Consider the following 27,111-nt stretch of genomic DNA (forward strand, 5'->3'; position numbering starts at 1 on the left):
AAATCGTCAGAGACTGTGCAAAATACTTTCTGTAGAATAGCTTATTTAATCTGTGCGGGAACCTTACAAAGCAAACACCATTATTATCTTTATTTTACCAATAAAGGAACTAAAATTCAGAGGTTAAGTAAGTTGCCTAAAGACATATGTCTACCAAGAGGTAGAGTCTCAAGTCTATTTCAGACTGAGCTGGAGCTATTAATAACTAAATAAATGTTTACTGAATCCAACTAATGATATCCCTATCCACCACCACACCTATTCCCCGCTACAAATGAGAAGTATAGAGTATACATAAGTAACACAGTAGCAATATTTATACAAGAATTGTGAATTTAATTCAATCAAGTGATTGATTTTTTATATTAGTGGAGTTTTCCCTTCAGCTATCAGGACTGGGTTTCAAAAACACCAATAATAGATATTAAAATAATTTTAATACATACTTCACTAGAGCATATTTACAGGTAGTGTGTTTAAGTTAATGTATTATCAAATCAACTATAAACAAAGCAATAAAATATAAGGCTGGATTGATATGGCAAGCAGAGTAATAATTTAGGCTTCCCTAAAGAGAAACCAGATAAGGCATTTCTTTGGGAGGATTACCAGTTTTGTTTTGTTTTTGTTCATTTGTTTTTTCCTTTAAGGCATAGCCTAAACTAGAGATGCAATTCCTACATTAATAAAAATGAAAATCTGAGGCAGAAGTAGCTGGAATGAGTGAATTAACTGAAGAGCGAGCGATATTGTCATTCAAATAGGTGTATTTTAAATTAAGGAGTCTGACCATCTCACCTAGTTAATCATTAACAGGAAACTCTAGGCAAACTCGTAAAGCAGGTAAGGTCTCTCTCTGGCTTCTCCTCCTTTTGGGGTCACCCTAGATGGCTGATAACCTTAGTTGCCTCTCTCTTCCAAAAGGAGCAGCACCTCATGTTTTAGGCCTTCTTACATCAGGAGCCTTTCAGATGCAAGTGTTAAAGAGCTAATGCTAACTGGCCACTACGGAAAAACAAAATTTACTTATCAGAGTGTGTAATAGTCAAATCTAGGGGTGGCCTTAGGTTCAGGATCTAGACGTTCAAATTATATAATTGAGAATCTTTCTATCTCCAAATCTCTTTGCTTTTTTTGGTGTTGAGGGGAAGGTCAGCCTCATTTTGATGGAGGCTCTGAGCGGTAGAATATAGCTGCTCCAAACTGCTTAGCTATTACTAAGGTCAAGTTTCTAAATAGTCCCAGGTCTAGAATAAAGTGTCATGTGCCCATCTCTGAACAAAGTAATAGGTCAGGTCTGGCCCCTCCACAGATTTGGGGGTGGGTTAACCCCACTGCACACTCATGGACTGAAGTTCAGAAAAGGACAATTTTACAAACAAATATTGAGGTTCTGGTACAATGTGTGGAGGGTGGATGTGTTGCAGGCAAAAAATAATATCTACCCGCCATATGGTCATGATCAAGGATATCACAGGAGGGAGGTTATTCATCAAAAGCATTGTGGTGTCCCTAAGTAATCCCTTGCAGGTGATGCTTCCCAGTTCATATGTAAACCAGTCCTCTTGAAGTTTATAACACGGTTAATATAAGGCTGGATTCAGCAAAACTGGGACCATAAGCAAGACACAGGGATCTTCAGGTAGAAACCCATTCTGCACAGTCATCCATGACTCCTGCTCTAATTGAATTTTTCTAAAATGCCTAAAGGAAGGTGAAAGTAGAAAATGAGCTGGCAGTGGACGAGCCTTCTTTTTTATAAGCTCATTAATGTGGCACATTTGGGTGCTTACTGATTGTCATGAATTACATTTGCCTGAGCACTTCAGTGCTACAGAAATACTTTCACAATAGTGCAGAGATATGCAGGCAAGAATATTCATTGCAGCGTGGCTAACCATAGTGAAAATTTGGAAACAACTTAAGTATTTCTTAACAAATGAAGGTTAGATAAATTATAACATAGCCAAACAATAGAAAACTGTGATCTTACCTGAAAATGTTGACATGAAAAGATGCCCCCCAAACGTGTAATGAATAGTTGAAAGATATGTATAGTAAAATCCCATTTTTGTTTTTTTAACTGCATATATGTGTGTGCATGCATGCACACATAAATAGACATAAAAGTTCCAGAAGTACACATGCCAACTGTTAAAAATAGTTAATCTGCAAAATGGGATTCTGGGGGGAGAGAGCTTTTACTTTTTACTTTATATATTTCTGCCTTCTTGTGTTTGCATTTTTAAAAATAAGAATGTATTTTTAAAGCATGTATCGTTGTGGACCGTTTTGCCTAGCTTCAGGAACTGTAACCCTAACCCGTCGTGGCTAAGGGTGAGTGGAGTGCGACCTCCAGAATTCGAGCCACAGGAGACAAAGCTTGTCTCTGGCAGCAGATGCTGCCCCTGCTTCATCTCCCTGCCCCCACAGTATGGTCGGATGGTCAGAGACAGGTGAGACTCCTCAGAGGAGGGGCAACCTAGTCCAGTCACAATCACTTGGGAGGCCATCGTGGAAGGACTCAGATAGGGGCTGTGACAAAGAGGGAGTAATGGACTCTCGCCTCCCAACTTTGACAAAGCCCAAGTCCCCATGTCCTCTGGGAGAAGTGTGTATGGGGGGGGCAGGGAGGAGGGGAGAATCTGGCATCACAAAGAATTCCTTAAAAACCTGTGAAATCTGCTCTGCTAGGAGTGCTTTCATTCATATGATAAGGGTCCAAGAGGAAATGAGTATGTCTCCCACAGTTTCTGCAACTCCCTTTCCTGACAGACTCTTGACTCAGACTAAGCCCTCAGATTTCTTTGAAATGTTATCTATTGTTTGATCCTTGCCACCCTGTATTCCTGTGTATTACAACCCAATAAAAGTACTTGTAGGAAGGGGCTTGACACCTTTTTCCCCTGAGAAACTGGCCACTGCTCAAGGCCTTTTGCCTCTGGGAAACTGGCCACCTCTCCTCCCCAAGCAGATCACATCATGTCTCTGTCATGTTTACTTTCATCCATAGCAGACTGGGGGATGTGTGGGAAAAGTTGCCTCCACGGTGTATTATTTTTTTAAAAACTTTTTAAAAGACAGAAGCGATAGCTAAAGTTATGTTTTGTTCTCCCAAAGCCATCCACACTACGATAACCAGTTTTCTTGGGAGCCCCCAATCTCCCTTCTGTACCATAATCCCCATTTGTCATATTCTTAACTCACTGCCTCACTCCTCACTGATCTGCATTCACTCTAGAGAGTGACCCTGTCAGGACTAGGCCCTGTCAGCCCTAGTAAGCATTATTTCTATAATCATCATCATCATCATCATCATCATCATCATCATCACCTTATAAAGCATTTGTGGAATGTGCTAACAGAATAGTCATTCAATAACCTAGTTCTTTCTCTTTTTTTTCATCATTTATTCCCTCACTAATTCCAGACAGGACTTTAACTATTCATAATAAGAATAGATAGGTAGATATAGACAGATAGATGTGGCTGGTATAGATGGTATCTATAGCTAGGTGGAATAAAACTGAGCAATGAGAAACTGATCAAGGAGACTGTTGGCCCTGATGAACAGAAACACATGGGATGAAATCACTGAGAAGTAAAATAGAAAATGAAAATCAGGAGCAAGGAAAGAGGAATAAAAATATGCTGGACATCATTCAATAACTATTTGCTGATGGTAATTATAGGGATGGAAAACCCATCAGGCCTATGGAGCTAAAATTAATCAGCAAGTATTCATGGAGTGCCTCCTGCTTCTATTACTGGTTCTGGCTTCCTGCCTGCCCAGTGCCCAGGCTGGAGAAATTTGCATGACATTCAGCTTGTCAAGACAGAAGGAGCAAAAGAAGCAGACAGAGCTCACAGCAGCCTTCTCTGCCCCATTACATCTGCTGGAGTCACAGTCAAGAGAGACAAATTTCTTCTGTGAAAGACCATAAATCTAGCTTAAACATTGAAAAGAGCCCAGTTAAGGAGAGATACTATTTCTGCAAAGCAACAGTCAATTTATTTGTGTACTATTTGAAATTTTTAAGTAAACATCCACATTCTCTTCCTATTAAAATTTCCCTTCCCCTCAGGAAGGGAAATTAGTAGGACTTGCAACAGCTATACTTGATTTCAAGGTTCATTCCCTTGCTGACAAACATTTTAGGTCACGAGTAACCTCCCTAATATTGTAAAATACAATGTTTATGTCACTGTTAATATTCCAGTAAGGAGCTATTGTAATGGGCACCTGTTGTTTTCTGTACGCCCAGCATCCCCCTTTCTCCTATTTTAATGTAAAAGTCTGGTTATCTGTGTGGGTGGGGAGGCATCTTCTCTCTCTCTCTCTCTCTCTCTCTCTCCCCTCCTTCCTTCCCTCCATTCCTCTCTCTGATTTGTATCCACCTCTTAGATGTCAGTGGTGAACACTTGACCTAGGCTTCACCTATCACAGTACACACGGCTTACATCCCATGGTCATAGTAATTGGTTTAGGGTTGAGCATGTGTCCCAGCTACACCAGTGTAACACTTCCTAGGCACATCCACTAATATCATTGGGTAGGGAAAGGAAACCCTCTCTTCCACTGAAGTTACTAAGCCGGTAGGATGTTTTAAATCCAGGCACTGAGGGCCACCAGGTGGAGATAGCCTCCCCGAGAATAAAGTCAACACAGGAAAGTAAAGCTAAGTGATGGAACCCAAGTCCTTCTGACATCATCTGAGACCCTGGATCCAGCCTGCCAAACATTGAGCTTCCTCTTGTCTTTTAAAGGATCGATAATTTTCTCTTTGTTTTAACAGTTTGGTTTCTTTTAAATCCTCCTCTACCCCCCAAAAATGTTCTGATAGAATACTAATAATGGCAAGCTTTCTTTCTAAGTATTATTTCCATGATAAATTACAAAATAACCTGGAGGGGGCCCTCTATAATTTAAATCAGTCATGCTCACCTCCTAGGAACCCCCCTTGTCATGTCCATAACCACACCTACTCCTTTTCCTTACACGTCCAGTGATTTCTTGGTGTATGTGTCTGAAGTGATAATGGCTTGTTACTGTATGTGTGTGTTTCCTCCAAAGTAAAGATCGTATCTTAGCCCTCTTATGTTTCCACAGCCTTACTATGGGGCCCGACACGTAGTCCTTGCTATTTGTTGAAGGAATTATATTTTGGTGAAGGAATAAATGTATGGGAGAGAAAGCTAGTTGGGCAAGTCCCTACTATTAATAAAGATTCCATAATTAATTGAAACTACCAATAAAATAGCTAATTATCAGAAGGCCCAAGTGAACCAAATTGATACATCCAAACTGAATCCTGAAAGTGTCGGTTGTTGGTAACAGTTTAGTTGAGAATTTGTCCTTTCTTTGGTCACTGGGGTTGAAAGGCGGATGAATGGTGAGTGGTTATTCTTATTTTTATGAAACATTTACTGTTTTAAAAATGCTGTAAATTTAATAACGTGCCTTGCAAATGTTCATCCTGCAATGTGGGGTATAGGTTGTAGATTGTAAGGGAGGAGCAGGGAGGAGCTTTCTGATAACTAGTAGGCAATACAATGCTTGGCTTATGATAGTATCCTTCTTTATGACATAGCAAGAAAAACTGCGATCAAGGTCCAGAGAAACCTAAAAAGAGGCAGCACTGTCCATGTAGCACAGGTTGATGGAGTGAGGAGAGTTTCAAAATTAAAATGGGCAAATGCTAAAAAAAAAAAAAAAAAAAAAAGGATCTTCATCGATCAGGTGAGGATCAAAGCACTGGGATGAATAAACAATCCTTTGATGTAGGTAAAAATCTCAAGCAAATTTCTAGATGAGTAAGAAAATTTCTAAGTACATGAGTTCCAGTTATGGCATAGTACTGGTATTTGGAGTATCTCCTTCCCACCTCCACTGCAAGGCAATGAAGCCCACGTTTTTCCGCGCATTTCAAAGGTATTTACTTAAATTCTAATAGTGCCAATGTTTCCTTACCTCCTTGGACATTGCTGCTCCTCACTCTGTTTCTCAGGTACAGCTTCTTGCACTCACTTCCTTCAACCATTGAGCTTTCTTAGTATTTGCCAGGTGGCTTTCCTTTAGCATGGCCATTCCCAGAAGTCTGTAGAGCTGCTGAATGACTGGTCTGCCTTCCTTTAGTCTCCAGAATGCGTCCCCTGCCCCACCAGAGCTTCCCACTTTCACTGCCACCACCCCATACCATCTCCGCCTTACCCCGACCAACGCCCCTGCCTCCTCACGGCTCTCTGTTTCCTCCCTCGGCCCCCACACAGGCTCACGGTCTAGGTGGAATGATCTTTTACGGACCATCCAGCTGTCAGGAGTGGGGCGGTCTCTATGTATTTTCAAGGAGACAAAAGTGGCACAGTTATAGGATGGGCTACACTCATTTTTCAATGAAGGGAGCAACTTCTTCACTGATCAGATAATAGTTTTCAAATACTGAGAAAAACATTTCCTCAATGTTTTGTGTTATTAGTAAATATACACTTCTATGTTTAATCTTCATTACTAAAATTTATTCCATCACAACCCTGACGGTGTGGCTCAGTTGGTTGGAGCTTTGTCCCATGAAGCAAACAGTCACCAGTTCAATTCCTGGTCAGGTCACATGCCTGTGTTGCCAGTTCAGTTGGCGCCTCTCATATGGTTCCCCACTGTTTCCCTCTTACATGGATGTTTCTCTCACTCTCTTTGTCTCTCCCACCTCTCTCTAAAAGTAAATAAATAAAATCTTAAAAAAATTTTCTCCTATCACTATCTTAAGTTGGGACAATCAACAAAATAAATCATGCTGGACTCATTGTGTTTTCCAATGTCTATAGTGTAAATACTCCATCATGGTTGTTTTCAAACTACGAAAATAACATTTCTTATACAAAGTACATTCATATCTTGATTTGGCATTTGTTACAATTTTAAAAGTTTGATGTCAGGACCACAACAGTGCCTTTCAAAAGTACATTCATATCTTGTTCAAGGATCCCATACCGAGAATGTTTTGATCTTTTAAACTCCACTATTTCTAATTTAGCTTTAAAAACACACAAACAAAAAAGAAAATAAAACTCAGTGTGACCTAATAAATAAATAGGATGTCAGCAGAAAAATGAAAATATAGGTTCTCAAAAATGAGCTGATAGGTTCCACCTACAAACTGAGCAGATTAAAACAATCTCTACCAGAGAACAAGGGACAGAAAAGGAGATTAAATCAGAAGAGGAAGAAAAGTAATGACATAATGGCCAGCCACAAATGCCACAAATGAAAACAAAGTACGTAATACTAGCTATGATTATTCAGTGTGCCTGCTCTAAATGCCTCCAAACACTAAAAACATTAGGTTTCTGTGTATTGCAAAACTTACCTTTTCCATCTGCTGATATTTACCTTATCCTTGAATCAGGTATTGCTTAAACTAAGTTCTGCCAGCGTAGAGAATATAGACTTCACAGGACACCCATAGAGTATTTCATGCATATGAGCACAAATGTGGTATTTTGGGTTGTTCTGATGAAGTCATTGAAAGTATCATGAGAAGCAGCGAGACACCAGGGATGCTGGTAACAAATTTAGCATTTCCCAGTTTGTGTGGCGATGTTAATTTCAATTACAAAGAGAAGAACCAAAGTGGAATTCATTATGATTAAGGACTTGCTGTACCATGTGTGAATTGTTTATAATAGGCATGTCTGGTATCAAACCCAAATATTGAAGCAGGGAAAAGATGGGGCATTCAAACTCAGCTGGGTTCCCTTGGACCTCTTACCTGACCTTCTGTTAAACAAGAACAGAAGTATTTTCTAAAGTTCTGGTGTTAGTTTTAAAAGGCATCTTACAGCTATGATAGGTGCAGGAACATTTTCAAAAACAGTTTTGACAACCCCAAAAGCTCCTCGTGTCCGTTTAATATAAAACTAACATAGTCAATGATCTATCACATTCAAAATGATTAATTATATAAACATGCTAAAAATTTACTTGATTCCAATTTACATTTAGCATCATAAAGTATGTGTAGGGGGAGATAGAAAGATATAATAAATAAAACTAGAACCATGATGAGGAATTAGGGGATATAGAAAAAATAAGTCACAAAGGAGATGTCCCTATGTAAAAGGAAATGGGTGATAAATGAATGTGTGGGAATGAAACTGGTATAAGCTGGATCTTTCTTCAGCTCTCTCTGTCTTCACCAAAACTACTCATTGCATTCATCTCAACTAATCTAAGTTCTTCATGCTCCCTGGAAAACATACCAACTGAGGCCCAGGACATGCTGAACCCTGGAGCCAGGGTTAGTTCTTACTCTCTATACATGTCTTCTCCCACCTGTGAAGCTGTATGCTTACCAGTCATTCTATGTGTTTCCTCCACCCCCAAAATGTGTTTATTCCATTTGTGCTTGTAATGGTAATTACTTAAATAAATATTAAGTAAAATAATGAAATACGATTTTTAAAAAGCAATAGCTGCTGTTTTATACAATCTAAATGAAAATCTGCCTTGTAAACAATTGCTTTCAGATGAGGTGGGCAGAAGACAGCTATAGAAGACTGGGGCCAGGGCAGGGGTGACAAATCATAAAAACAGAAATCTGTCCTCTCATTTTGTAATACTTTGAAATTCTTGCTTCACTTTTTTTTTTAAATGAGAGAAATACTGATACTGAATATTAATAATTGCTGCTGATGATTAAATACTAAATAAGTTTCAGGAATTAGGCTGAGCACTTCACAGATATTAAACTTGGTTCATCTTTATAATAACTGGAGTTAGTGCTGTTATCACCCCCCTTTTACGCATGATGGAAACTGAGGCACAGATCCTCAGGTTGCCCGATGTTACATCCCTTACAAAGGCAGAGGCGACCCAGCCAGTCTGGCTCTTGGCTCCAAGGCTGCCCGGTGTTCACATACAAACAAAGGCATCAGGCTCCAGTCAGGGGGCTCCCAGAGGCTTTAGACCTTCATCCATGGATTACGAAATAAATGTTCAATTCTAGGTTTTAGGTTTTAAAGTTTAAAATTTGCCAGTATGATTGTCTTTGATTTTCTTGCTTTAACTGACTTTTAATTTAATTAAATACTGGTCCAAAAGCATCAGCTGAGAGCAGGTAAAAGATAGTCATAAATACAGAATGGAAGTTGGGGAGCTGTATACAATAGAAGAAGGAATTATTGTAGTTACTTTTTTTTAACATAAATTTTTAAAATTAAAGTATAATTCTATAACCTGTAGACTTAACATATGATGTATTTCCCTAGTTTTTTGAATGCCTCGTTTTTATTACATATATGGAAATACCATTCACTGAAGGATTTCTATACATAAAACCCAAATACCATTCCATATGCTTCTAACTATCCAGGCCTGTAGAAGTTAAACAATTGTCCAGGGTCACGCAGGCAGAATTTAAAACCTGCTATTTACATCTTAGATAGGATGTCAAATTCCAATCTTAACTACAGTAATTGCTCCCCCCTCTCCCCTATTTAGCATAGCTTCAGCATTTCCCAGAACATTAACAGCAACAACTTGTTGGCAACTTTGATCTCTTATTGCATATGTACACCATGAGTAGTTCCACCTGAGTAGGAACATGACATGATTTCATGTTTTAGGGAAGTAATCTGGCAGTGAGGCTTGGATTATTTTAATGGGAATGAAAACAATAAAATGTGAACAGAATGGGAGAACTCACTTGCATAATATATCAATTGCTATGTAAATGCAAAAGTGGTTGGGTTATTATTTAGATTTAAGGTTTTATTGGCCTTATGATAGAGTCTCAGACCCTTTCCATCCACCCATTCATTAAGTTATTTATTCATTCAACAAACATTCACTTCACACATACTATGCAGTAGTGATATATAGGATCCAGCACAAATAGTACCATTTTTTATTACAAAATCTTTTATTACAAAATCAAAAGCACGTAATTCTGTAACAAAACAATAGCACACTCAAGCACACTATCATGACATTTTAGGTGAAATGTTCAAATTAAAACTACTATAATTTGATAAACTATTAAATTATTATACCCATATCATTACCCCACCAACCACACTTGAGCAGGCCTCACTTTTGCCAGATGCTGTAGTAGTGAAAAATAAACACAGGTCCTGCCTTCACAGAGCTCATATTCTAACGAGGAAAACAGAAATTTAATAAATGAGTCCACAAATAATGAACTGTCACTGTAATGTGCTACCAAAGTACAGGAGACTATGAAAACACATAATAATGGGTCTTTGGTTTTTTCATGTTTTGTTTTGTTTTTTGTTTCTGTAGAATGGGAGCACTTAGGTGTTTAAACACAAGATAATAAAAATGAGGATCTTGAGTAATACTTGTATACTTTTCATTAACTAATTTGGCCTCCACAACCACCTAGGAAGAGTGATATTATGTCCTATTGACTGTCTTATTATACCTCTGTAAAGTATTTGCTGAGCACCTACTATGCCCTGGCCACTATTCTCAGAGTGGGACATACAACAGTGAACAAGACAGGTCAGGTCCTTGCCTTGCTGGAGTTTGGATGTCTCACCTTTATTCCCACCTTTACTTCTGAGACAACTATGATCCCTCTCAGATGGGGCTCACCCTATTTATTCTCTTGAAGTAACTGTAACTCCCCAGGGTTACAGATTCATAATTGTCTGTATGATGGTATGCATAAAACACTTTCAATAGTGCCCAGAAGACAGAAGCTGTAAGTTAGAACCAACAGAAGTAAGGAAGTTTACTAACTATGGTTAGAATTGCTGTTATTATTACAATGTTTAGTTTCCCACTCTTTCTGGTACAGTGAATTTCGTTTCTTGAACTACATTCCATACACAGGCACTGCAAGTCTGTTACAGGATTTACATACTGTTTCATGGGAATGATGAGATCAGTGAAGAAAAACCTCTTCAATGGCGTCGAATTCTACCTTCCACACTTAGGGTACACATACGTCCTTGGATAACATCATTCTCTGAAGGCCTCAGTTTCCTCTAATTTTCATGAACAGTATCTATCTATTAAGCTGTTGTCAGCAAAAACAGTCGACGAGACAGGGGCATTCAATAAATGTGAACCATGGAGTGTAACAATTCTAACTCTGAAAAACACACTGGTTTAATTTACACTTCAGCATGTTTTCAAGTGAAAATGAAAGACTAAAGAATAAGAATTTTTTTCTATCAAATTAAAAAATTAACAGGTACATTTAGACCACTGAAAAGAAGAATCAGGAAAATTTCACACTTGCTCAATTGAAAGTGTTTTCAATGGCAATTTTGAATTTAAAATAATGAGTCTTCTTCAATTTAAAGATGGTCCTCTGGACCTACAGGAAAAAAATGAGTGGGGAAAACGTTAATTGGGAACTTTCATAAAATTGGATATTATTTGAAAAGCAGAGTATTTACCTCCTAGAACTGAACAGGTAAGATAAATAAAGCATATTCTTAAAGCAGAGACTCAACTAGAAATTGGGTTGTGGTTTGGGGATAAGTTAGATAACTTATGGTTCCTTTATATATTTTATATTTATATATGTGAAGTATTTAAACAATTCCTAGTATAACATTTAAGTATAATATTTAGAAGGATACTTAAATTAGCACGAGTTTTTCAACTGCCTTTTAAAACATGCATAACATTATCGTCAGTTTGGGTCTTGACTTCCCCCCATGATATTGTTGGTGATTTTGGAAGCCGATCCACGGGAGTTCTGATTCTAGTACTTGAGACTTGGAAGGTGGAAAAACGGGCTAATAGGCCAAAGTAGTGCTCTGCAGTCAATTCTCACTTATTGTCCACTGTGAGCAGCCAAGGCAAGGGTCTCCCTCTAGTTGGCATGCACCGAGTGAAAGAGAAAGAAAAGTCACCTCCTCTGGATTCAGTCGGGGGGGGGGGGGTTCTTAACCACTGAGTTACTCAGCGCCCTTCTTAAAAATTCTACGTTGGTACAAGTTTTTGGTTCCCTCTTTCCTGAGGCAGCGAGCGTCTCTTCCTTTGCCAAGATGGCGGCTTAGAATCGCCTAGAAGAGACCCTTGTAGATCGTCTCGGGAAAGGCAGCTTGCTAAAGGCCTAGATCTCTCCTTTTAGATGTGACAACACGGCGCAGCGAGCCCCGTCAGGACCGAGGACGGGTGACGGCCCGCGCCCGGATCGCGAACCTTTGCCAAGATGGTGGCCGCGCGGCCCGGCTGGCGTCAGCGACCTTTACCAAGATGGCGGCAGCCGGCTTCCGGCACGCGTCCCTAACCCTCTGGAAGATGTCAGAGCCGAGGCGGCCGCCGTCGGAATCAAAGTGGCCTGAGGAGCGAGCGGCTGCGGCCGGGCGCCCGGGCAAGGGACTAGGTGGAGCTGCGGCAGCCTCCGCCCCCGTCAGAAGCTGGCAAGCACTGTCACCTGTGGGGGCGCAAAAGTTACCTCCCGAAACACTAAAGCAACACAGCACCACCCTTCCCCGAGTCACAAAAATCATAGTTTATGCTGCACAAGGTAGGAGGCCCGGTCCCGGTCCCGGCCCCACGCCCTCCGGATGCGGGGAGCTGAGGCAGGGGGTTGGGGCGGGTACCTCCCGCGCAGACGCCCCTCGCCACAGCCCCTCTCCCACGGGATTGGCCACGTGTTTCCCTCGGGCCGAAGGGGAGGCGCGTAACGGGAACAGCTGGAGGGAGTTTAATGCTGACATTTTAAAGCTGCGTGTGTTTTATTCTATTTCGAGGGGTTGGGGTCCCATAACGTGAAAAGGGTGGGCGACGCTTGGAGTCTAGTGCAGCACAAGTCACGATTCGGGGAGGGGCCTCCACGGGACGCGCGGACGCGGGCCCAGGGAGGGTGAAAGGATAGGTCAGGAGGTGGGGGGGGGCGGTGTACTTTGCAAGCAACTTACTGTTTCGTTTGCAACTTGCTTTTAGGCCTGCCACCCCCTGCTTTCCTTAAAAATAATGGGGGGAAAAGTGCAAAGAAATCCAGCTCGCCGGAGGTTTTGCATTTGGCGTGCAACTTCCTTCAAGTGTGAGCGCGCTAGGAGGGAGGGGGGGTGGCGGTTGAATTTGGCAGGCGACGCCTCCTTCTGCCGCCGCCGCCGCCGCCTCGCAGACTCGGGGAAGAGGGTGGGGGACGGAACGGGGCGCGGGGGAGGGTGGGTTCTGCTTTGCAACTTCTCTCCCAGTGCGAGAGCGCGGCGGCGGCTGCAGACGGGCATCTCAGACCATGCGGGGGTGGGGGACCTGCCGGCACGCGACCGTCCCCCGGCCCAGAGTACGTATGCAGGGACCCCTTCCTCTGCTCTGCCCTCCCTGAAGCCTTCCAGAGGGCGTGTCAGGCTAGCCGGCCCCGAGCGCGTCCGAGACGCTGCGGCACCGTTTCCGTGCAACCCCGGAGCCCCGTGCTAAGTGACACACTAAGCGAAACTCGGCCCGGGGACTGTGGCGCGGACCACCCCCGCAGCTCCCTTCGGGCCGCGCCCTGGCTCCTCTAGCCAGCCCGCTGTCACCCGCAAGGGCGCTGGCGGCAATTGCTGCGAGCCACAAGGGGAGAGCTCCCCAGTGGGTCGGGAGTTGCGGAGCTGGGCGGGAAGGAGGCAGAAGAGAAACTAGAGAAACTCGGCTTCCCTCCTAAACGTGCCCTGGAGAGTGTAGGTCGGCCCCTGCCGCCGCCTCCGGTCTTTTTTCTTGGGGGCTGGGTGAGCGTGGACGATCCCCGCGCGCCCGAAGGCGGCGGCGACGGGCTGCCTGGGCGGGGGCCATGCCCCGGCCGCGGGCGTGCAGGCGCCGTGGGGGCCCGGGTGGCGGGGCCCGTGAGGAGGCCGTGGGGGGCAGGGGCCGCGGCCGCCCGTGCAGTTGCCGAGCGTCGCCAACAGGTTGCACCGCTCCCCGCCACCACCTCGCGGCCCCTCGGGCGGGGAGCGGCCGGGGGTGGAGTGGGATCGCGTGTGTGCGAGTGTGTGCGCGCCGTGGCACCGCCTCCGCCCCCCCCCCCCGCTCGGTCCCGCTCTCTCGCCGCGTCCGGGCGGCCCTTTTGCGTGTCCGCGCTCCCTCCCTCCCTCCCTCCTCCTCCATTTTGCGATCTCGAGTCTGTGACGGGAGCCCGAGTCGCAGCCCGCCCGTCGGGGACGGATTCTAGTGGGTGGAAGGAGGCGCCGCAGCTGGAGCCGCCGGCGCCGGGACGGAGTCCGCGCGCCTGGGAGACCCGGCCGGCGGAGACGGAGCCCGGGCGGGGGCTGCCGTGTCAGCGGAGACATGCGAGACTTTCTTAGGTAGGGGCTCCCCCTGCCATGGAGAAGGGGACCGCTGTTTACTTCCTTTTTTTTAGAGAAAAAATTTCTCCCTCCTGCTTTCACGCGCTAAGTTGTTTATCTCGGCTGCGGTGGGAGCTGCGGACGGCGGCGGTGAGCGGCGCCTCGGCAGAGGTAAGAGGCTGGGGGCCGGGGCCCGAGCGGGAGCTCGCTCCCGGAGGTGCCGTTCGGGGGCCGCCGCGGGGGCCCGCAAACTTTTATTAGCCTCGGGGAGTGGGGGCGGGGGCCGGCGAGGGCCCGCTGACGGTGACGAAAGGACACTGCGCGGGTGACAGCGCTGGCCTCTTCCTCCCCCTCGGCCACCGCCCCCCGGCTGGGCTGAGGGGGAGGAACCTGAGCTCTGACTCTGTGAGTGGACCCTCCTGAGCTTCCACGGGCTTCCAGCCTCTCATTCCTTGGTGCGGAATACTGCCCGCCCCCTCCCTTTCTTTTTTAAGTCCCTTCCTTTCCCCTCCCAGGGGGCGGCCCAGACACCCATTTTTCTGGTGAGCGCCGAGCCGACCGCGTCTGCTCTCTGCTCCTCGGAGTATTTCCACTCCGCCCTGAGCTCAAGAGCGAGCGCGTCGGGCTCCTGTCGAGGCTCCTGTCGAGGCTCCGGCGCTTCTCGCTTCTGGCGGGCTCGCCGGTGGGAGTGCGAGCGCACAGTCTCCGTGGGCTGACAGCCCGCCCGCCTGCCGCTCGGAGACCTCGGGGCTGGCGTTCTCGGGTAGGAGTGGGCGTGCCGGGCGCGAGCTCAACAGGTCTGGACGCATTTCTCTTCCACCTCGCACTTTTTATTCCCGTCCCCGCTCCCCGCTCCCCGCGTCGGTTCTCTCGGTGCCGGGCAGCGGTTCGCCCCTGCCGTTCAGCAGTGGTCCCTTTTCGGAGAAGACCCTCCCCAGCCGTCCTCGTTTTCTGCTGCGATTTTTGACAAGCGCGCGTCTGCCATTTGGGTTTCGGGCTTGATAATGCCACTTAAGACCCCACGACATGGTCCATTAAGGCCGATTAGAGTGCCTGGGTTATTTGCAATCTGAACTGGGGGATAAAGTCGTTGGAGAGACGGATCACTTGGTTTTATGAGGCATTGTTTTGGTTTCTAGTGTGAAGGCAGCTGTCAAAGCTCGTGGAAATTCATTTGGTTCCATTTGATATCTTGTGTTTGGAGATGGTTGTCGCCTAAACAAGAGAGGGGAAATAAGCAGTTTACCCTCAAGATTTATAGTGAGGATTGCCTACCCTTCTCTATACCTTCCTCACACTCCGTTTTCAGTAAGGGCCAGTGAAGTTTATGCTTCTAAAGTACTCCTAGAGGAAAAAGTTCCCTTTCGTTGGGTGGGATTTCACCATAATGTCGCAAGTGTGCTTATCAAAGTCTTTGCCCATTTTTAAAAAAAAAAATCCTGATTATTAGCAATATACTAGCAACCTAACCCTCTTGAGAATAGGCTCAAAATTGGCATAGGTGAAGGTTTAGAATGCAGAGGAAATTATTTTGAGCATTTTATGGGATTTATATGAATGTAAATTTACTGAATTTACATGAATGTAATTTTACAGTACTGGGTTTTTCTGTTGTTCAGTATTTCTATATTTAGAAAGGGAACATTTAATTTAGAGATGCATACAGTATTTCATACTGAGGGCCATAAGCAGTTTTAAAGAAATGTAGCTTTATCTATATTTCATTGTGTTGTACAGATTGAGAGGCACTGCGTTTGTTATGTTTAAATAAGCTAAAGTTATAGCAAAAAGCTACTGCTATTTTACTTTTTAAAATCTAAGTTTTAGTTGGCCTATATACAATGTACTGCATTACGTATGTCCAAAATTTGAAGACAGACGCTATTCAACAGGTACATTCAGTGAGAATCGTGAGTTTGTTTTTTTTTAAAGGAGCCTTTTCCTAGCCTATTGGAACATGAGCAGATCATCACTATTTATTTTTCAAGTAAAATGTGCATGGTTTACCAGTAGGTTTTACTAAAAGGTTTGAATGTGTGACTAGCTAGTAGGAGGGGAATTTGGGAATAATCAGAAATAGGGAATTCTAGTGTAGTATTTACCAAATTTTATTTGTATTGAATCGCAGAAAAGCAAACAGCTTCAGTTGAAAAGAGGCTGGAATTTTAATGCTCATAATTCTTTTTTTTAATTAAATGCTTTGACATCAGCTTGAACCTTTAGAATAATCAGATGTAATGAATTATAATGTCTATAATTAATGAAGTTACAGTTCTGTGAGTGGCAGGATGAATAGTCAAGCTTAGTTTGATACAATTTTGTTCTCAGCCATGCAAATGGACCGAATTGTACTTTTAAATGTGGCACACTAAATTGGGGCAGGGGACATGGCTTTATTCTGGAAGACAGAAACTGCTCTTCTGATAACAAGGAATTAAATTCAGAGTTAACTAAAAGGTTCATTTAACAGGCTCTTACTAATCGGATCACAGAGATAATGTGACTTTATAGCTTATTATGTCCCCCCCCCCTTTTTTTTTTTTGGTAGCTGGTATTCATTGATGGACCCGAAGGAATCATTAAGCCCAGCCAGCAGAGAAGAAATCCCCAGCAGTGTGCTTGAGAGGGGAAATGTGATGGACTTCTATAAAACCCTGAGGGGAGGAGCTATTGTGAAGGTTCCTACATCTTCATCCTCACTGGCTCCTGCTTCTCAGTCAGACTCCCAGCAGCAACGACTTCTGGTTGATTTTCCGAAAGGCTCTGGAAGCAATGTGCAGCAGCCAGATCTGTCCAAGGCAGTTTCACTCTCAATGGGACTGTATATGGGAGAGACAGACACAAAAGTGATGGGTAATGATCTGGGATTCCCACAGCAGGGCCAAATCAGCCTTTCCTCTGGGGAAACAGACTTACAGCTTCTGGAAGAAAGCATTGCAAACCTCAATAAGTCGACCAGTGTTCCAGAGAACCCCAAGAGTTCAGCATCCGCTACTATGTCTGCTGCCCCCACAGAGCAGGAGTTTCCGAAAACAAGCTCTGATGTGTCTTCAGAACCGCAGAATTCGAAGAGCCAGACTGGCACCAACGGGGGCAATGTGAGGTTGTATACCGCAGACCAAAGAAACTTTGACATTTTGCAGGATTTAGAGTTCTGTTCTGGGTCCCCAAGTAAAGAGATGAATGAGAGCCCTTGGAGATCAGACCTCTTGATAGATGAAAACTGTTTGCTTTCTCCTTTGACAGGAGAGGATGATCCATTCCTTTTGGAAGGAAACTCAAATGAGGACTGTAAGCCTTTCATTTTACCGGACACTAAACCTAACATTAAGGATGATGGAGATCTGATCTTATCAAGCCCCACCAGTGTGACACTGCCCCAAGTGAAAACTGAAAAAGACGACTTCATCGAACTCTGCACACCTGGAGTAATTAAGCAGGAGAAACTGGGCCCAGTTTACTGTCAAACAAGCTTTTCTGGGACAAATATAATTGGTAATAAAATGTCTGCCATTTCTGTTCACGGCGTGAGTACCTCAGGGGGACAGATGTACCACTATGACATGAATACAGCATCTCTTTCTCAACAGCAGGATCAGAAACCTGTTTTTAATGTCATTCCACCAATCCCTATTGGTTCAGAAAATTGGAATAGGTGCCAAGGATCTGGAGATGACAACTTGACTTCCTTGGGGACTTTGAACTTCCCTGGTCAATCAATCTTTTCTAATGGCTATTCAAGGTAAGATTGTTTTTCTCTTAACCTGAGGCAGGTTGATAGATTTAAATATTCATTTATTTGTATGTGTTCTCCAGAGATTTTTGTGCTTATTCATGCAGATAAGTAGTCTTTTAAAATAGGTATGGTAGATCGCTTCTCAGCCTTTTGGCTAAGACCAAGTGTGGTATCTGTTCTTATCCATTTAAAATAGGTATGGTAGACAACCTGAGTGATAGTTCTGTACACACTTCTCTCAAGTTTTTTGCTGAATATTGTCATTCAGTATCCCATTAGCCAGTGGTTGAAATTTTTACTTAAAAAATTAAATAATATTAGTCATTAACAGCTATCTTAAGTAAAAATCGTGTGAATCCAAGGGGATGCAGTGTCCACAGATACAACACGTTCATTGTGTACGTCCTTTTCGGCTGTTTTAGCATACGCTTACATGGCAATGAAAAGTGCCCTTCATACTTTACATGATCAAAAGTTGTGCTGCTGTATTTGCACACTTGGGAAGGGTTAACTTGATAATAAAGAGTTAAAAATAAGAAACACTAACACTAAGTCAAAGCAATGCGGTGAGCAGTGTACCGGACCCATCGTATTAGACGTGGGGCTTGCCCACCGGGTTCCTGACGTAAAGTGGCCAAATCCTATGTGCTGATTAAACTCTGTAAGAAAGGAATTGATGGCAACTTGGTGGTGCAAAACAGAATTTTACTTTCAAATGTTCCCACAAGTTCTCAGATAGATAACTGACGGCCAGTACGGTTAAGCTTCGTTTCTCAACTGTCCTTTGAGGTGTTTCTCTGTCTTCGTAGTCATTTATAAGTATACTGACATTTTTGTTTTACCTCAAAAGGGCCTGTTAAAATGGAGTTACTAGGAAAAACTTCTAAATTTAGATGTATCCATTGAAGGGGGTTAAATTCTCTAGCTGTACCCCCATCCCCAACTCATATAAGTGGTGGTTGTGTATCACATTTTAAGTGTGAAAGAAAATATAAAAATGTGATTGTAGAAACACGAGCTTGATCAGTGGAGTGTTTTGTTTTGTTTTTGAAAGGTATAGTAGACACAGTGATTTATTTGTACATAAGCATTTTAAGTTTTTTCTTTAATGTTAGTGATAGTCATTTTTTCCATTAATGAGGCATTGAAGACTTTATTTAAAATTCCCTTTAAAATACATTTTTTTTGGTTAAAAGATGTCTTAATACTATAATGTCTCACATTTTTTCCCCCTTCATTAAATAGGAAGCTTTTCTCGTTGGGGAAAAGTTTAGATTTAGGCTGTGTTTTACTTCTTTTAAAAGACTTGTTTCTCATCAAAAATAATAACACCTTGGCTCTTGTGTGTCTTAATGTAGATGACCTACTAACCTATTATTTAAATAATTATCTTTATTTAAAAGAACACTAGTTCAAGTTCGTATTGCTGTTACTCTGAATTGAAGGTTTAAAATGTTTTTAGTAAGGAGATATGAGATATTTCTTATCACTTAAACTCTTGTGTTTAAATGGTAAAAGGCATTGCTGTGCTTAAAATTTTTCTATCTCAAATTTTTTGGCAATGAAATTCGTGGTCGAATGTGCTTGGTTGATTTGACTAAGCAGTAGGAAATTATTGCATCGATTTATATAAGGCATGTAATTATACAAAGTAAAATAATGTGTCTTAGAAAACTTTTAGGGATTATTCATGCATTTTGGTCTGATAATCACCAAGGTATTATCATTTTCCTTACTATAAAAAAGGCTTGGAACAAGACTTATTTTCAGTGCACAGTGAACTTTCATTAAGCACTATAAAGTCTGGGATCTGGAGCATAAGTCAGGTGAACATAGTTACCCATAGATTATTAATAATGCCTTTGATAGTAATTTATGACGTGTTAAGTACCTTCACATATTTTTAATTTGAGTGTCATAGCAACCTTATTATGGCAGTAGGCAAAGCAGTGATGATGTGGCTCTTTCATGATTCTTTAATAGCCAGTGCAGTGATTCTTTTTATGCCAATTTGTGATTTGAATTATAGGCAGTAGTGTACGTCCTAATGAAGGTATAATACTTTATACAGGATCATTTGTTAATGTTTGAAAATTTTATACCTTTTGGCATTAACATTGGGAACTATGATTACCCAGAACAAAGCTTCTTCCAAATAAATTGAAACAATGTTTCTTTTCTAACCATCATTGAATTAGTCTATTGTTTCCAAACAACAACCCCAATATAACTAAATTTGGTTGCTTTATCCTCTCTATACATTACATGGTTCTAGCCAAACATTAGCTATGACCCTAAATGATTAGCAGACAAATTAACATGTTGAGACCACAACATGTATTGAATATTGACTTTCGATATATAAATATTAAATGCCACTAATAAACTTCACTTGCTTTTCTTTTAAATTAAAAAAATAAATTATTTGACTTTTTAAGATATCACCTAAAATTGTTTTTTCTCAGAATGCTTTTTAAAACACTTCACACTCTGTTTTAAGCGGGAAGGTCGTTCCTTCCAGTGTGTCCGCACAGCACAACATCTAATTACCACATTAAATTGTAAAATCATAATGTCACAGTTGAGCATGGTGAAGTATTTTCTTTTTAATAATCAAGTTCATTGATAGTAAAAGAGGAGAAATGTTATTGATGTTCAAATACATTCTTTAAGTAAAATATACTAGCCATTCTAACTTAATATACTTTTTAAATACTCAAATTCAATAAGTTATGTTACAAGTGTAAACTTGTAACACCTATTAAGGCAGATGTCTGAATAATTTGATTTTCAACATTGTTTCACTTTGGCGTTAATGATGAAATGGCTAAAAAAAGTCCAAAGTAAATAATTTCTGGTGGTATTAGAGCTTTGGTTGGGATTATTACTAGTGTTAAAAAGTTGACCAGTTTTTAAAGCATAAGATTAGAGAGAAAGAACGATGCAAGATCAATTTGTAAACTCAGTCATAGGGTTTAGGGCTATGATGATTGGCACCTAATGAAGCTACAAACATTTATGTTGATTTTAACTTCTCTCATTATTAATTGCATCTGTATCTAATTTTATTAACATAATGAAATTGAAGATCTGTACAAACACAGAATGAGTGATGCAAATTTTCCTTTTCTCATTTTTTTCATTAACATCATGTTGAATGTTTTCTCAGAAGTAGAAGAGGCATAAGGAAGAGATTTTGTTTTTATTTTATTTACCCCCTTTTTAGTCAATACTTTTTCTTTACATCCTACTTTTTTCTTCCCCCACTTCTAAAGGTTCCGGCGGTGAGTGTTTCAATGATCTCTTTAAAGATTTATTTATTTATTTATTTATTTATTTTTAGAGAGAAGAGAAGGGAGGGAAAAAGAGAGGGAGAGAAACATTGTTGTATGAGAGATACGTCACTCAATTGCCACTTGGTTGACTCTCGCACGCCCCCAACTGGGGATGTGGCCGGCAACCAAGGCGTGTGCCCTGTGTGGGAATCCAACTGCTGGTTTGCTGGCTAGCACTCAATCCACTGAACCAGCCCAATCAGCACTCAATTATCTTATGTTATTTTTTAAAAGATTGTATTTATTTTCTTGTTAGCAAGGGGGAGGGAGGGAGAAAGAGGGAGAGAAACATCAATGTGTGGTTGCCTCTCACTCGCCCCCTACTGGGGACCTGGCCTGCAATCCAGGCATGTGCCCTGACTGGGAATCAAACTGGCAACCTTTTGGTTTGCGAGCTGGCACTCAGTCCACTGAGCCACACCAGCCAGGGCTCAGTCATCTTTTTTTAGACTTAATATTTCTCATATTCACATACACAAAATTATTGCTGAATGTTAAAGGAAATTTGTTTTGTGTATTTATTTACTTATTTTCAGCTTAATGATAAAAATTTTTTTAAAACCCTGTACTTTGTTATGACTGTTTTATTAGTAAAAGATTTTTAAGAAGGTAACATGGGCTGTGTATTCAGGTGTTTCGATTTAGTATGTAATGACTTCGATACAGAAATGTGGGGCTAACATATGGTCAGATCTTACTGGAACTACTTTTTGTGGTGTTTCTTTGGCTATTATGTATTTTTGTAATTGATAACATGATTCTTATTATAATGCTGTTTTGTTTTTTTCTGTTGAAGTTCCAAATATTTTAGTTATTCTGACCATTTTCAATATATTATTGAATGTCTATAAACTTTATGAAAGACTTATTCTGACATATATACTTTGCATATATTAAGTTAAATGCAAATTGTATTAACAGTGGAATTCGTATGTGGGTAGAAATCACTTTAGAGGCCTATGGAAATTTTTAGAGCTTGGATCAGAAGGGTTTATTTTAGTATGAATGCCTGTTGTGAAAGAGCATCTGTATTAATTGGTTGGTTATGTAAGTCTTATCACTCTGACCTGCAGGTGATTGAAATAGCCTAGTTATTAGAAAATCTGAGTTTACATTAGGTTTAAAATAAGTCCGGGGCATATTTCTTAAAACATATTTGTTCTTTCTTTAAAGATCACACCTAATTTTACCCTGGTTATGTAGCTTAGTTGGTTAGAGCGTCATCCTGGAATGCCAGCATTGCAGTCCAGTCCCCCATCAGAGTACAGACAAGGGTCAACCAATGAAGCATAGATAAGTGGAGCAACAAGTTGATGTTTCTCTCTCTCTTGTTCTCTCTTTCTAAAATTAATAAATGAAAAAAATTAAAAATCACACCTAATTTTATTTAGCAGCGAGTTCTCATTGTGTATTCCTACCAAAGTGAACCAATTAAGTGAGTGAAATAGGTTTGTGCTTTTACCTGTCTAAGGACATCCTGATAATTGTATGATGCAGTATTTGCCTCAATGGGTACTTGCTTCCATATTTCTCAGTCATGAAAATATATATATATATATATATATATATATATATTGGTGAATCACGTTGCAAAAGAAGTTTCAAGAAATATTTTGTTAAATTAAGCTGTATCTGAAAAAAATCAATTACTCACTGACCTTTATAGAAGGGTTTGAAAGCCCATGCTCTCCTTATTCTTGTAGTTTCAGAGAGCCAAGTGCTCTCATTTTCTTCCAGCTTATTCTACTTGGGTTTTATATTTCTGAGGTAAATAAAAATATTCCTATGGAGGACTTCCTTTTTTTTTTAAAAAAGACAAGATCTATTAAGTGATCCTTTCTTTTTGAATCGTGTACGATCATTTCTATGTGACCTTTAATCGTGATATTTGTATTCAAGTTACACAGCAAGGTATATTTTAGAAAATGGGCCACTTTATCAAAATTAAAAATTCATTGTAGACAGTGATTTCACGCCCAAACAAGTAATTTTGACAGATTGCCTTCTTTTTTCCTCACTACCTTCACAAATGTCCAGTAAATACAGGATTTCCCATGGAGTTTGTGAATTAATGGGTGTTGTGGGGAAGGCAGATGGGAGAGGGAGAAGCAGTGAGGTGTGGAATGGTGGAAGACAAGTTTAAAAATACCAAGAATCGATTCCTAGTCAGGGCACATGCCTGAGTTGCAGGCCAGTTCCCAGCAGGGGACGCACTAGAGGCAACCATACATTGATGTTTCTCTCCCTCTCTCCTTCCCCTCTAAAGATAAAATAAATAAGCCCTGGCTTGTGTAGCTCAGTGGATTGAGCTCGGGCGGTTTGATTCCCAGTCAGGGCACATACCGGGGTTGCAGATCAGTTCCCTGCAGGCCAGTTCCCAGCAGGGAACACATGAAAGGCAACCATACATTGATGTTTCTCTCCCTCTCTCCTTCCCTTCCCCTCTAAAGATAAATAAATAAAATCTTAAAAAAAATAAAGATAAAATAAATAAATAAAAATAAATTTAAAAAATATCAAGAACAGTTCCAGAAACCAAGAATTTGGTCAACTGTCATGAATTCAGAGCACCAAAAAAGAGAGAACTGTGGGGCTGTGTATAAGGGAGTATATCAACTGGGATCACAATTTAGTTTCTTTCATTTGAAATAGAAATCTAAAGCTAATTGTGGCAATAAGGCCCTGTTTATCCTATAAGGGCTACGTCACTGGCTTTTGCTAGGCTTAGTTAACAACAAAAACAAGGTGGAATGAACACTTTTAGTTCTTTTTAGATTACTTCAGCTTTGTTGAATTTTTATTTAGGCTGCTATTTAATCAGTGTGAATCTAAGTACTGAAATATAGTTGAAATAATGATGGTATCTCGTGTTATAACCACTTTATATTTCATACCACATCTTTATGTTCATTGTCATCTGACTATGGAATGCAACCCTTTCCTTTAGTAATTTAATTTCATGGGTTGTGTATTTTTCTGCTGGAGTATTGAGGAAATTATATTCTTATTTAATGGTACATATATAGAATAAATTATAAGATTCTGCAATTGCGAGATAGTCTTTAAAACTATTTATATTGCAATATAGTTCTTAAAGGCAATTATTTTGAATGTCTCTTGGCCAGTTTAAATATTAATGGCTTATCTTTGGTAGAGTTGCATGCTTAAACATTTTTACTGCGTAACTCAAATATTAATTTTGAGTGCATTCAAATATTTTTTCTTTTGAACAAGTTTCGACAAGATTAATAGTGTCTACAGTGCAGCAAATTTAATAACCATACCTTATTTTAGAATTTTTTTCATTCAACCTATAGGGCACCAAATGTGTGTATGTGTGTGTGTATAGATAGAGAAAAGTTTAATGAGATGATTAGTTGTAAATGTCTATGATGGCATCTCACATTGAATTTTTATTTTTGCGACTAAGAATTTGTGAGTTTAACCTAAGCATGCAGTGTTTAGAACATACAGCTTGTTACAATAAATGTTAACATATTTCTTTTTCTAATAAAGTTAGCCTTTCTTCTAGTTGATTTCATAACTTTCCATAATATTTAGCTATCTGTTATGAAAGTATATTTGATAGCCAGTTTTTAAAAGCTATTGAGAAATGACAAATAATTTAGTTCATGATTTATTATTCATGCCGGTTGGGACATTGTGATGACTTATGACCTTCTGATAGTCATATGTTGAACATTAAACCTCTACCAGTTTATTGTGGACACTGTTTTACTTTGGTGGTGTTATTTTAATGTTTTGTTGTTTTATTTTGTAATTACTGGGGATAAAGGCTTTCTTAATTTCAGGACGATTTTGATTGCAGATTTGGTACTTTTAAAAAAATCCCTCAAATCCTTTCTAAATGATATGGTTTAGTTATTCAATAGTAGATACATAGTAGAGAAGAACTAGACCAAAAATCAGAAGACTTGAGTTCTGCGGCTGAATTGAGCTAGTCTATAACCTTGAGTTATTAGGTGTTTTGGAGTGAAAATACTGTCTTAACAATTATATGGTAATTATTTTAAAAACATCTGTGTGTTTCTGTGTAAACTCTTAAAATCCTCTTAACCTATCACATTAGTGAAGGAGGCAGTTGTGGTAGGGAATGGTATACAAAGTTGATTCTTTTCTTTTTTTCTTTTTGGTATATTACAAAGTACAAGAGGAGAAAATGAACCCAGATTTGGTATTTTTATGAGATAATAATTTAAAATAATGTAATTGGTGGTACATAAACAGTTGTTGGCAGTGCCAGAGAGGCGAGGGGCCCTTGGGTTCTCAGAGCTTGATTCATGTGTTAGAGGTACAATGATTACAGATGAGCTCTGAAGGAGACTTTAGAGCACATGCACTCCCCACACTGTTTTTCAGACGAGGACATGAGACCCATAGAGAGAGTCTAGAGAAAGATCACCAAATTAGTGGTGTTGCTGGGTTGAGTACCCTAATTCTCAGTATCCGAGCTCCCCAGTAGGCTGCTTTTAACATCTGGTCTCTAGTTCTAGAAACCTGAAACATAATACAGATTAGCCAGGTGTTTATGAAAGTTAATATGAAATCAGCTTGTTTAGGTTTTTAAAAATATACAATTTCCACATTCTTACATATTTCTAACCCTTTTATTCTGATAATGTTGATTACTAATTATGTGGCAGCACTATGCTGAGGACTTGGTATGCATTCATCTTGTTTAAATCTCTTAACAACCCTATAAAGGTGTTTAATTCTAGTTTCTACATTAAGTTACTGATTCTGTCAATATCTATGAAGTACAGAGGCAGCTGTTATTTACCTTCATCTTACAGGTGGGAAAACTTGAGACATTTAAAGAGGAAAAAAAGAATAGTCAAGAAAAGTCAATACTGATCTGTAGGGAAATAATTTAATATCGTGTTAGAAATTCCTCCTGGATCTTTAAAAATTTTACTTGTCATCAGTGAATCCCTAAATATGTAAAGGAGGAATGGATCAAAATCTGCTCTCCTGCATGTTTTCATACCCACAAGTTATCCTTTTTAGTAGTAAGTGCTAGAATATCCCCTTTCTGTTTTATTGTCTGGTGCTCTTTAGAACAACCAGTGTGCAAGGTCTTTTTTCACTAAGAAACTTGAGTTTGCCTGAAAATGAGAAGGAAGGTACCAGCTTTAAAAAAAATTGGAAAAGAGCTTCTGACTATACCGAATACCAAAATTTATCCTAAGTGCATAAATTTGGGAGAATTATGAAACTTACTAAAAACTATATTTACACACTTTTTCTTTACTGGTCAAGTGGTTGACCAAAACTTGAATAAGACAAATTTGATGGATGAAACCAAAGTCATAAATCTCTTTTTTTAATGACAAAGAGCCAAGTACAGAAACAAGTTAAATGGCACTTCTGTTGGTAAACATCCCAATGTAAACTATAACTTAATTATGTTTGTAGGCAGCTTTCTTAAAGGGAAAGTTTAGAACCACCTTGTAAGCCATAAAAGAATACTGGATTCAATTCATTACACTGTAGTAACCACCTAAATGTTCTTGCTTAATCAATGGAGGGTTAGCAACAGAGGAGTGAAAGGAGGAGAAGGGGGAGAAGGTACAGAAAATAAATAGCATAGAGGGTAGGTAGAAAATAGGCAAGGAGGAGGGCAAGTATAGTATGGGAAATGTAGAATCTAAAGAACTTGTGACACATGGACATAAGTGAAAGGTGGGATGGTAGGGGAGGGGTGTGCAGGGTGGAGGGGAATGAAAGGGGGGCATAGGACAACTGTAATGGCATAATCAATAAAATATA

At 40.6% G+C, this 27,111-nt stretch overlaps 1 protein-coding gene and 1 non-coding gene across 8 annotated transcripts in view; both read left to right on the top strand.

The window, feature by feature from the left end:
• The first annotated feature begins 12,393 nt into the window (after nucleotides 1-12,393).
• NR3C1 (nuclear receptor subfamily 3 group C member 1) overlaps nucleotides 12,394-27,111 on the top strand; it is a 107,418-nt gene continuing 92,700 nt past the window's right edge. The window contains exons 1-3 of one of the 7 annotated variants that reach the window (XM_037141717.2): nucleotides 13,171-13,271; nucleotides 14,325-14,421; nucleotides 16,799-17,992. In XM_037141717.2, the coding sequence (XP_036997612.2) occupies nucleotides 16,812-17,992 (1,181 nt within the window). In that variant the 5' untranslated portion in view covers nucleotides 13,171-13,271; nucleotides 14,325-14,421; nucleotides 16,799-16,811. Of the gene's footprint in view, nucleotides 12,507-13,162; nucleotides 13,272-13,814; nucleotides 14,422-14,820; nucleotides 15,048-16,798; nucleotides 17,993-27,111 lie in introns of those variants that run through there. The other 6 variants (XM_037141720.2, XM_037141718.2, XM_037141714.2 and 3 more) reach the window with 6 other exon arrangements.
• On the top strand, nucleotides 18,121-18,303 carry LOC119046591 (U2 spliceosomal RNA). Its single transcript, XR_005082014.2, has one exon. It is a non-coding gene; the product is annotated as a U2 spliceosomal RNA (small nuclear RNA).

The sequence above is a fragment of the Artibeus jamaicensis genome, unplaced genomic scaffold (genome assembly GCF_021234435.1).
Source record: "Artibeus jamaicensis isolate MK-2021 breed Jamaican fruit bat unplaced genomic scaffold, CSHL_Jam_final contig_456, whole genome shotgun sequence".
Classification (NCBI taxonomy): domain Eukaryota; kingdom Metazoa; phylum Chordata; class Mammalia; order Chiroptera; family Phyllostomidae; genus Artibeus; species Artibeus jamaicensis.